At 36.5% G+C, this 13,136-nt stretch overlaps 1 protein-coding gene across 1 annotated transcript; it reads right to left on the reverse strand.

Annotated features, from left to right (window-relative positions):
• Positions 1-3,604: 3,604 nt before the first annotated feature.
• LOC140600513 (olfactory receptor 6C2) lies at positions 3,605-4,552 on the reverse strand. Its single transcript, XM_072768776.1, has one exon. The coding sequence runs from the start codon at positions 4,550-4,552 to the stop codon at positions 3,605-3,607; it is 948 nt and encodes a 315-aa protein (XP_072624877.1).
• Between the last annotated feature and the right edge of the window lie 8,584 nt (positions 4,553-13,136).

The raw sequence follows: 13,136 nt of genomic DNA on the forward strand, positions 1-13,136 counted from the left end.
CTCTGCCTGTGTCTCTGCCTTTCTGTCTCTGTGTGTCTCTCATGAATAAATAAATAAGATCTTTAAAAAAAGAAAAAAAATCCTTGTCTTGTAAGCAGAGGAGATTTAAAGGTGAGATGACATGATAGAATGTGTTAACTCACTCACTAGCTCGCATAGCTGATGTACTTGGTGGTCATGCGTTTTAGTTTATAGGAATCATGAAGAATCAAATACAGGGCTTATGTTCTAGTTACTGTGCTAGCTCTTCCCTTGGAAACACAGGGTGACAGGCTGCTAAGCAAAAAGCTGAGAAAAATCAAATGTTAGCATCTAAACCGATTGATTTCCCATTCATCTCTGATAAACAAGCCTGAAAAGCAGCGACAACTGAAACTAGCAGGGAGACATTAAAGTTACAAGAACATTGCATATAGACCATGTGCAAGAGAGAGAATTAACAAGAATGATACAAGCCTGCATGAAATTAAATACAATATTAGTAGATAAAACAAGATAAAATAGTTGTAGAAAATTGTGGTAAGCTTCATATTTAAAATCTAGCTCCATATCAAAACTCTTTGCTCAGACATTATAAAGCGATTTTCTTAATACATTAATTTTCAACAAAATTTCTGATTAGAAGAGGAAAGGACTATGCTATAAGTAAACTCCTAGAGAGAAGAGAATTAAAATGAAATTTTACAGTTACCATAGCTATTGAAGGCAATTATCTTTTTAAAATGTTTTTATTTGGGGCACCTGGGTGCCTCAGTCATTAGCTGTCTTTAGCTCATATTTTGACCCTGTGGTCCTGGGATCATGTCCCCTATCCGGCTCCCTGTAGGAAGCCTGCTTCTCCCGCTGCCCCTGACTCTCTCTGTGTGTCTCTCATGAATAAATAAATAAATATCTTTAAAAATAAATTTAAAAAATAAAAGTTTTTATTTATTTATTTATTTGAGAGAGAGAGAACGATAATGTGAGAGCAATAGGCATGCCTGTATGTGCACAAGCTGGGGGAGGAGCAGAGGGAGAAAGAAAAAGAGAGAATCTCTAGCAGACTCTGTGCTGTGAGAAGAGCTGTTATGGGGTTGGATCTCACTACCCCAAGATCATGACCTGAGCCAAAACCAAGAGTTGTTAGCCAATGGACTGAGCCACCCAAGTGCTCTGAAGGCAATTATTTTCAGGACAACAAGGTATTATCATTTTAAATAAGCCTCAAGTTTTTATCAGTTATGTAAATATCTCAGAGAGATGTAAGGAATGTTCTCTAAAACAGATGAATAAATGTTCCCCCGTTAAATCAAGAGGTAAAGGACATTTGCACTATAAAACTGCTCATAATCTTTGTCCAATAATTTTGTACTCAGAAATGTTACCTTAAAATTTAGGACTATGATTCTAACCTTCATATCTCAATATGGTTATACCATGTTATAGATTAATAAACATGGGAAAAATGTCAACATTTTAAAATGACTTAGTTTCATATGTAAACAAGAGAAGATTCAAAATTATCTCTATACAATGTCACCCTCACAGACTTGCCTTACCACAATGCATTTTTTATTGGAAAGAAAGGATTAGAATAACAAATCATAACATGGAATTTCAAAAACCACTAAGATTTTTTTCATGAATAGCATAATATATAAAAACGATTACATAAATTTTGAAATGTTTAGACAACTTAATGTTTTTCTTTGATGTCAGTAAAGAAAATTAATGAACTGAAAAGTAGACACATCAATAAACTGAGTCTAAGACTACAGAGAGAGATCCCAACTACTATGTAGATTACATACTTTGAATCAGTGTCTTTTCTTAGCCCTTCCACAGCAAAACTACACTATTGCTTGAAAGGTCATGAGTTGTAGTGAAGTGGACATGACTTGATATCAGAATTCAGGCTCCATTATTCACTACCTATGATGTATTGGTCAATGTGTCAATCTTCTTCAGCCTACATTTTGATACAACTAAAATGTATTTCCAGGATTGGTAAGAGTTGATATTATTTTAAAAATAATCTTTGAAGAGTTTGGCATATCATTGGTAATTGGAAAAATACATTTATTTTCAAACCTATGCCAATAGAAATAATTAAAAGAGTGGCACCTGGGAAGCTCAGTCAGTTAAGCATCTGCCTTTGCCTCAGGTCATGATCTCAGGATCCTGGGATCAAGCCCTACATTGGGCTCCCTAATTAGCAGGGACGTCTGCTTCTCTCTCTGCCCCCCCATCCTCCCTCCCTCTCTCTGTCTCTCTCTCCCTCAAATAAATAAAATCTTAGAAAGAAAATAATTTTAGATGTTACTTCAAAGCCCACTTTTATTTTTATTGATTTTTTAAAATTTATTTATCTGAGAGATGAAGAGATGGCACAAATAGGGGAAGAAGCAGAGGAGGTGGGAGATGGAGAGGGAGAGAATCTCAAGCAGACTTGCTGCTCAGTGAGGAGTCCTATGTGGTGCTCGATCTCATGACATTGAGATCACGACCTGAGCTGAAATGAGTAACTGGCTGAGCCATGCAGGAGCCCCTCAGAGCCCACTTTAGAATTTAAAATTTATCATTTTTGTATTTTCTAATTTTTTCCTATTTCTACTGATTACATATTCTTGATATCTTCTTAAATCATTCACTTAGCCTTGTGTAGATGTGAATAATGGTCTTATTTCATTGTCATTTAAAATTTGGTGTTCCAATTTGCTCTTATGCATTTATTCTAATTTTGTAACATATAATAAGTGACATAATGTTTAGTTTTTAATTAATTATTTATTTATTTTAGAAGGTTTATTTACTTAGAGAGAGAAAGTACTCATGAGTGAGTGCAGGGAGGGGCAGAGGGAGAGAATCAAGCAGCAGAATCCCTGCTGAGCATGGAGCCCTTTGATGGGCTTGATCTCATGACCATGAGATCATGACCTGAGCCAAAACCAAGAGTTGGACACTTAACCCACTAAACCACCCAGGTGCCCCTGTTTACATTTGTCGTAAATTAAATGTATGCCTTTTAAGTGAAATTCTGTCATAAATATAAGTAAGTAATACATCTAATCAGCGTTTGTGAAGCTGTTTCCATCTCTTCAATTCTGATTATTCCCAAACTCCCATTGATATCTCTGTTTCAATTTGTTGTTTTCATTATTTCGACTGCCCTAGAATGCCCTATTTGGTTTAATTTATTTTAATGCATCTTTGCTCTCACTGTTTTCTATATTGTATTTGGGTCTTCGACTATGCCATTAATTTTGATGACTTTGGTTAGGGAAAGAAACTGGTTTTATTACTATGTAATGTGTCTTCTATAGCACTTATATAGTTTTAATATTATTACTTTCCTTCCTTCCCCAGAACACTGAAGAAAGGATTAGGTCAGAAGTGGCGATAAGTTCTATTATAGTTTATACTTTATAGTTTTACAGTGAAAGAAAACACCATGTATGAATTTGGTTTGAAAGAAAAAGGAGTTCAATTAAGATGAGATTAGGATGTATTATTAAATGTCTTTGAGAGGGTTAATATGATCAAGTTATAAGCAAAGCAATGAAACAAGTTAGAAGCTGTTGTTAAATGTTTAGAGGACTTTCTTCTTTCATTTTACACTGATTTATCAAAACTTCAGTTTCATTGAGTGAAATGTCATCTTCTTTATGAAGTCATTAAAAGCTTGTTTCACTTGCTTATTTCTCAAGGTGTAAATGAAGGGGTTCAACAAGGGTGCAACAGAAGTAGTGAGCACCGAAACACCTTTATTTATGGCTATCTCTTCTTTTGCTGATGGCTTGACATAGATGAAGATGCAGCTTCCATAGGTGATGGAAACTACAATCATGTGGGATGAGCAGGTGGAAAAGGCCTTTTTTCTTTGTTGGACAGAGGGGAATCTCAGAATCGTCCTGATGATGTATGTGTAGGACAGAAATACACACACTAAGGTGATAATGAGTGCAAATACAGCCACAAGAATAACCATTTGCTCTATCATCCATGTATCTGAACATGAGATCTTCAGGAGGGGACCTGCATCACAGCTAAAATGATCAATGGCATTGGAGTCACAGAATTCCAGCTGGAGGCCCAAGCTAAGGGGTGGGAGAATGATCATCAAGCCAGACACCCAACAGCAGAAGACTAATAAGCTACACACCCTATTGCTCATGATGGTCATGTAATGAAGTGGTTTACAGATAGCAACATAGCGATCATAGGACATGGCTGCCAGGAGAAAAAATTCAGTTGCTCCAAAGAGAATAACAAAAAATATTTGACTTGCACAAGCATTGTAGGTAATAGTATTGTCCCCTGTTGATATACTATACAGGAATCTAGGAATGCAGACAGTGGTGAATGACACTTCTAAGAAGGAGAAATTTCTCAGAAAAAAGTACATAGGAGTTTTAAGATGGGAGTTCACCAGTGTGAGGGTGATAATAGTCAGGTTCCCTGTTACGCTCAAGATGTAGGTGAGAAATAGAAAGATAAAGAGCAGGATTTGCAGTTGTGGGTCGTCTGTCAGTCCCAACAGGATAAAAGTTGTTATTGCTGTATAGTTTCTCATCACTGACTTTTGAAATCTAACCATCAGCCTATGAAAATAAAAGAGATTTTTGTGGGAAGATCAGTATTAAAATTCTGTAGCAAAACACTGAATACAAAAACCAAGCAAATCAGTCTATTTTCTCATTTCACATCATAATCCATATCACCACTATTCCAACTAGCCTTCTTGAATATTCCATATATGAGCAAATACTCAGGATTCATGTTAATGTAAAACAATCCAACATTTTCTCAGATCATTCTTTCCCCCTGAAAATTTACAAATGTACATGTTAATTGTTTGTAATTCATTACATGGATTGGATTTACAAATAAAAGCAAAAAAATGATGTTACTTAATGTGTACTTAAATGTTCTTTATCCAAGACAAACCTTGGATATATGTCATATCCAGATGATGAAGAACATGACTTCTCTTCAGTTGTTATTTTCAAAAGATTGTTTTAAGGTTAAGATGCATTTTACCTGGAATACAAACAAACAACAATGATAACAAAACACAGCACTGGATCCTGAGATTTCCCTTTGTCTCTTTATTATTATCTGCTTGTACTCCTTATTCTTAAAGATAGTTTGATATGCAATTATTTTATCTAAAGTGTGAAAAAAGGAATATCTTCATATGCATACACCTGACTTTTTAGTTCTCTGTGGCTCCATTTCTCTCAAAAGCCCTGAAATGAAATCTGTGTTTAATATCAATAAATAGTCTTCCAGGAGCTGTGTATCTAGTTTTTTGAGAGGCTGTGAGGAGGGCTAAAGGGAGAGGCAGAGAATCTGAAGCAGATTTCATGCCTAGCACAGAGCCCCATGTGGGCTTGATCTTACAATCCTGAGATCAAGATCTGAGCTGAAACCAAGAGGTGGATGCTCAACCAAGGTGACCCACAGGCTATGCATCTTTGATTACATTTTTTATTCCTTTGAAAAGATACTATTATTTCCACCTTCTCATCCTACTCCTACTTAGTTTAGGTCCTAGGGCTCTGCAACCCTATTTTCATGTCCAACCTCCTACTGCTCTAACACCCATAAGAACGTTTTTACTGTTGAAGCCATTAGCATATTTTTTGTAGTTATTTTGCCTGATAGCCCCTTCAAATGGATTCCATACCATAATCCTGATTCTATTCCAGATTCTATCTCTTTTTAGTGTCCTATGGCCTCCTCATCCTCTATTAACCTATGAAGCATTGCTATTCCCAAATATTTTGTCCTGAAACCTCTCTTTTCTTGTTTCCTCTTTGTTCTTCTTCTTACTCCATGCTCTCCAAGAAGATTTCACTTGGTGCAATTGATGAATTCCAAAGTCTGGAACTTTTCCAAATAAAAAAATTGCTAAGTGTATATCATCAGTTGGATGTTCCACAGACACTTCATACTGCTCAAAATGAAATTATGGTCCTTCTCCAAGCCATCTTCTCTTCTAGTGTTTACTATTTATTTATTTTTTAAAGATTTTATTTATTTATGAGAGAGAGAGAGAGAGAGAGAGAGAGAGGCAGTGGGAGAAGCAGGCTCCATGCAGGAAGCCCAATGTGGGACTAAACCCCGGGACCTCAGGATCACACCCGGGGCCAAAGGCAGGCGCTAAACCGCTAAGCCACCCAGGCATCCCCCTTCAATGCCCGTCACCCATTCACCCCCACCCCCACCCTCCTCCCCTTTCACCACCCTTAGTTCGTTACCCAGAGTTAGGAGTCTTCATGTTCTGTCTCCCTTTCTGATATTTCCCACCCATTTCTTCTCCCTCTTTTCTATTCCCTTTCACTATTATTTATATTCCCCAAATGAATGGGACCATATAATATTTGTCCTTCTCCTATTGACTTATTTCACTCAGCATAATACCGTCCAGTTCCATCCACGTCGAAGCAAATGGTGGGTATTTGTCGTTTCTAATGGCTGAGTAATATTCCATTGTATACATAAACCACATCTTCTTTATCCATTCATCTTTCGATGGACACCGAGGCTCCTTCCACAGTTTGGCTATGGTGGACATTGCTGCTGGAAATATTGAGATGCAGGTGTCCCGGTGTTTCATTCCATCTGCATCTTTGGGGTAAATCCCCAGCAGTGTAATTGCTGGGTCGTAGGCCAGGTCTATTTTTAACTCTTTGAGGAACCTCCATACAGTTTTCCAGAGTGGCTGCACCATTTCACATTCCCATCAACAGAGTAAGAGTGTCCCCCTTTCTCCGCATCCTCTCCAACATTTGTGGTTTCCTGCCTTGTTAATTTTCCCCAATCTTACTGGTGTGAGATGGTATCTCATTGTGGTTTTGATTTGTATTTCCCTGATGGCAAGTGATGCAGAGCATTTTCTCATGTGCGTGTTGGCCATGTCTATGTCTTCTTCTGTGAGATTTCTGTTCATGTCTTTTGCCCATTTCATGATTGGATTGTTTGTTTCTTTGGCGTTGAGTTTAATAAGTTCTTCATAGATCTTGGAAACTAGCCCTTTATGCTTTCCTTTCTTTTTTAAAGCTGAAATCACTTACACTGTTTTTGAAGATTCATTCCTCTCCTAAAAAGAAACTAGAGTGTGGCACGGTTTCTTTAGCTTCCCCATCTCAATCTCTAGTCTCAACCCTCGTTGTCTGATAAGAAGTATTGATGTTCTTCATTCAAGAATCACTTTGTATAGCTTTAATTGAAATCAGTAGCAATTCACATAGATACTATAGATGGAGATATTCCAGGAGTTCAAGAATAGTCATTGGATCACTTAGGTCACTAACAAATGAACTCTACGCACAAGGAATTTGTTCTTTCTCTGCTATATACCTTGTTATTGCAGAAACTGAGTCTGACACATAGAATGCTTTCATAATTTTAGATGAATGATTTAATGTACCTTATGTATAATTTAACTCAGTTTGCATTTTATTATTTTTTAAAGGAGAGAAAATTTTAGGCAATAATGATAATTAACAGGCTTACACTGCAACATCAGGATGATTCGAATTGCCCTAACTCCAGTGAGTGTACTCAAGATAGAACCTATTTCCTCATTTAAATAATCTACTTCCGATTCTACACCCAAAAACCTATTTATCTCTTACTGACCCTTTTATACAATGCAATCAATAAATGAAGTGTCTTTTAATATTCATAGTATGAATTTCACCCATCTTTTTATACACATATTAGAAATTCATTTATCTGTCCAATTTTTTTGTGCTATGTAGAACCAATTTTTAGAGAAACAAATGCCTAAGCATAGAGACAAACCAATGAACCAACTTTTTGTAAGGGAAAATGGTATCCTCCCATTTCTGTGCCTTGAAACTGCCATAGGGCCTCTAAAAACTCTTTCATTCAACTTTTCGTTGCCTTGTCAGTACTCCTTTCTCTATATCCTTTTCCATCAATCAGTCGCACATCAGTAGCACAATGTTCAGTAAATTGCTCTCTTTTGTGGTGATTATGAATTGGGAGTTGGATGTATACTAGTTACTCTATCACCCCTAGTATATGTGATCATGAATGAGATTCTTTGGGTAATGGAAATCTCAGGAGTTTGGAATCAGTCAACCTCAAAAAGGAATTCTGAAATATCCAAATAACGGATGACCCTTCCACTCCTAGAGAGTGATTTCTTTGTGAGCCACTCATACCAATCAGTGGCTTATACAAGGAAAGAAAAGCAGAGTTCTTTGTTCTCAAACTTCCTGAGATTTTTCTTTCTTTTTAAAAAAAATAATTTAAAGACACAGAGAGAGGCAGAGACAGACAGAGGGAGAAGCAGGCTCCCCATAGGGAGCCCGATGTGGAACTCGATCCCAGGACCCCGGGATCACACCCTGAGCCAAAGGCAGATGCCCAACCTCTGAGCTACCCAGGGGCCCCTGAGATTTTTCATATCCCCTCAATCTCTGGGCAAATTCGATTTTTGCTTGTGTTAGAAAATCAATTTATTAACGGTTTCTCTTTTGTGCAAATAAAACAGTGTGCTAATAATTTACTATGGCTTATTCTTTGCCTTGTCCTTTGATTTTGGTTTATCTAAGAATTGAAGCTCTCCGACTACTTCAGGGCTGCAAAAAGGGCAAGTAGAACAAACTACAAAGTAACTAAAAATTGACATCCTGCTCTCATCTCCTTTTCCATCCTTCCTCTCTAGATACACAGCAGGCAAAAGTTGCACTTGTGAAATATTCTTTTCACTTTGTTATCTTGAACAGTGTCATACAAGTCATTAGAGAACAAATTGTGCTCCAAGAACAATAAAAATGGCCTCTCTCTCCTCCAGTCATCCAATTACTCAAATTATTGTTATTGAGGAACTAGATATTAAGGGAATATTTTTGTTGAATTAACAGATGTTTGGGAAGGATTAAATTAATTCTTTTAAAATTTTTCATTGTAAGAGAATATTTACAAATTAGAAAATGTGGACATTTTAAGCAATGTAATATTCTTTTGGGGTACAAATTCCAAGGATTGGAAGGCGTATTTCCGCATGTTCTTGAAATTACCCTACATGTGTGACTAATTATGGATGCAAAAATATAGCTCTGGCTATATGACCTTAAGTCTTACAAAGGGCTATTGCATAGTTCACAACATGTCTACTACAATTTTCCACATTAAAAGTTGAAACAAGCTTAAGTAACCATATTACAGAAGAAATGCCAGCAAATGTTTCTTTCTATTATCTCCTATAGGAGAAAGTAACTCTTATGTCTACCTACAGTACTTACTCTAGGTAACTACTGGTGGCTTCAGCTGGCAGCTCTTCCTGTGTTTCACTGTGTTGTGCGGAGAAGATGTGCCTCAGCCCAGGTCCAATGGGATTATCAACTCATAGTCACTCTCCAGGCATTTTCTGGAGGGTCTTGAGTTCTTTGAGTTTTCTGTTTTCATATCATATAAAAACTGTCATTGGAGACTCTTATTTTAAACATTGGAAGCATTTTCCTTTGGTCTCGGCCAGGAAGGGAAGAAAACTTAACGTAAGGAAAGAGAATAAACAAATTTCCTCAGGGTTTTGGAAGTCATCTCTGATTGATCTCAGCCAGGGATTGGCTTTTCTACTCCAAAAATAATATTTATGGTCCTTTGCTCTATCTTCTGGGGATGCCCTGAGATCATGTTTACGAATAACGTAAAGGATCCTTAGAGACCTGAGTTCTAGTGTCACCAAGGAATATTTTGCTTAATGAACTTTGGCAAAGCAACTAAAATAGCTGCAGGGATGCTCTCCTTTGAGACAATAAGAACAACAGCATCAGAGATCAGGTACCCATCGTACTAATGAGAAAAATTGTGCAAGCTTAACCCAATCTTCTACTACACTTTCTAAAGATATGGGTATATGAGACTTTAATAATCAAAATATTTTGCCTTACCTAATCCCCCATGATATAATTTTGTTTGTAAAATGTCTAATATGTATTGAAAAAATTACTATGTTCAATAACATTGAAGAACAAATTTATTTATTTATTTATTATTTATTTATTTTAACATTTTATTTATTTAATCATGAGAGACACACAGAGAGGCAGAGAGATAGGCAGAGGGAGAATCAGGCTCCCCACAGGAACCTGATGTGGGATTTGATCCCAGGACTCTGGGATTATACCATGAGCCGAAGGCAGACAGTCAACCACTGAGCCACCCAGGCACCCCTGAATTTATTTTTTTAATTGCAGGAGTATTTACCTACATTTGGCAAACAGGAAAAAAAATATATGGCAAACATATTTTTATCCTGCCTACAGACAATGCTTGTTAAGACCATGGATGACTCAAAAATATTTCACTTAATTGGAAGCATGGCTCTAAAATTTCTGTTGTGAAATATCTGCCCCTGAGAATTCGAAATATGTGTTAAGAGGAACCCATGTGAAAATATTTTAAGACATAAACTAAGGTTTGAAGGACTGGTTAAGAAATGTTGCTTTTGATCAATTATAAAGGGGAAATAGGAATTACAGTAGCTTGGAGATGAGATGACTGCTTAGAAATCTGGAAAGACCTTGTATGGTTGCATATTAATTGCTTTGGGAGTTATGATTCGATAATGGTAGATTAGGGCTCATGATTAAAACATTTGTCATGATTAAGTAAAGGCGGGAGAAAATGCCCTTTGTGCAAAATGCTTGAATAAATAAAGTTAATCTCTACTTTTTATTACTTTTTATTATACCAGCATCACTTCTATGTCTTTTCCTAATTTTCATTTTATATTTTAATTGAGGCAAGTATTTGTTTTTACAATTATTCTTCATTTTAATATTTTTCACACAATGAAGTTTTATTTATTATTAGGATTTATGTTGTGGGAGGCAATATATTATAGGAATAGGTTCTTTTTTTAAGATTTTATTTACTTATTGAGAAAGAGAGATTTTATCCCTCCTACGAAGGAGGTGGGAGTTGGATGGAGGTGGGGTGAAAGGGGCAGATGAAGAGGGGGAAGCAGATTCCCTGCTGAGCAGGAAGCCTAATTCCATCCCCGGTCCTGAGATCATGACCTGAGCCAAAGGCAGACACTTAATGGACTGAGCTACCCAGGTGCCCTGAAGCAAGTTCTTTCACGCTGGTAAGTATGCAAATTTTTGGTCTGGGGAATAGAAAGAGGATAAACAATGGATTTAAGATGTATGAAAACTATGACTTTATATGTTGGATTTGAAATAAGAAGAATGAATCCTATCAAGCAAGTAATATTGTACAACTTCAGAAAGTTTTAGTCCTGGATATTTTAAAATTTTCCTTCCATCCTCTTACCTGTTTTTTACTACTGTATGTAGTAGGCTGATATATGTAATATAACTAATACTTTTGCATTTAGAAAGGCCTTGATCTTAAATATATCTTATAACAGGTCAGTCATCTTTTTCCCAGATGATTCTCTTAGATTTTTCGAACATATATTATGAGTAAATTATAATGATTTTTCCATGGATTGGAATTGGATTTGCAATGCCATACACTTGCATTATTGCACAGCTTTTAAATAAATCAATTGGAGAAGGACAAACATTATATGGTCTCATTTATTTGGGGAATATAAAATATAAATATTTGGTCTCATTTATTGGGGAATATAAAAAAGGAATAAAGGGGAAAGGAGAAAAAACGAGTGCTGGGGGTGACCAATAAAAAATAAATTTATAGAAAAAAATAAATAAATAAAACTTATTTTAAAAAACTCTACCATGAGTACAAAACAATGTATCATCGTAGAGGTATCCACAAGCTAGGTTAAGGAACAGAATATTAGCTGTACCTTAGAAACCTCCTGTTTGTCCATCTCTGATCACATCCTTCTTCATCCCTGATAGAGGAATTTTTTTTTTAACTTCTGAATACTTCTGTTTATTTTTATCCATTTCTTTTTAAATTTAAGTTTTAATATTTTTAATTTTTTACTTGAGATATAATAGACATAAAACATTATATTAGTTTCAAGTATATGACATATATGATTCCTTTTTTGTCTAACTCATTTTTAAAACTGTGTACAGTCTATTATTAATCATTTTTAAGATTTTTCTTTTACTACTTTCCATATGTCTTTTCCCTCCTGCAAAATTACCTCCTACCCATCTTTTTCTCCCTCCTTCACTTCCTTGCTCTCTCCTTCATCTCTTCCCTTCCTCTCTCCTTTCTATCTTTCCTTCATTTTTCTCCTATCATCCTTCTTTTTTTTTTTTTATTGGTGTTCAATTTACTAACATACAGAATAACACCCAGTGCCCGTCACCCATTCACTCCCACCCCCCGCCCTCCTCCCCTTCTACCACCCCTAGTTCGTTTCCCAGAGTTAGCAGTCTTTACGTTCTGTCTCCCTTTCTGATATTTCCCACACATTTCTTCCCCCTTCCCTTCTTTTCCCTTTCACTATTATTTATATTCCCCAAATGAATGAGAACATATAATGTTTGTCCTTCTCCGACTGACTTACTTCACTCAGCATAATACCCTCCAGTTCCATCCACGTTGAAGCAAATGGTGGGTATTTGTCATTTCTAATAGCTGAGTAATATTCCATTGTATACATAAACCACATCTTCTTTATCCATTCATCTTTCGTTGGACACCGAGGCTCCTTCCACAGTTTGGCTATCATGGCCATTGCTGCTAGAAACATCGGGGTGCAGGTGTCCCGGCGTTTCATTGCATTTGTATCTTTGGGGTAAATCCCCAACAGTGCAATTGCTGGGTCGTAGGGCAGGTATATTTTTAACTGTTTGAGGAACCTCCACACAGTTTTCCAGAGTGGCTGCACCAGTTCACATTCCCACCAACAGTGTAAGAGGGTTCCCTTTTCTCCGCATCCTCTCCAACATTTGTTGTTTCCTGCCTTGTTAATTTTCCCCATTCTCACTGGTGTGAGGTGGGATCTCATTGTAGTTTTGATTTGTATTTCCCTGATGGCAAGTGATGCAGAGCATTTTCTCATATGCATGTTGGCCATGTCTATGTCTTCCTCTGTGAGATTTCTGTTCATGTCTTTTGCCCATTTCATGATTGGATTGTTTGTTTCTTTGGTGTTGAGTTTAATAAGTTCTTTATAGATCTTGGAAACTAGCCCTTTATCTGATATGTCATTTGCAAATATC

This window comes from Canis lupus, chromosome 11 (genome assembly GCF_048164855.1).
Source record: "Canis lupus baileyi chromosome 11, mCanLup2.hap1, whole genome shotgun sequence".
Taxonomy (NCBI): Eukaryota; Metazoa; Chordata; class Mammalia; order Carnivora; family Canidae; genus Canis; species Canis lupus.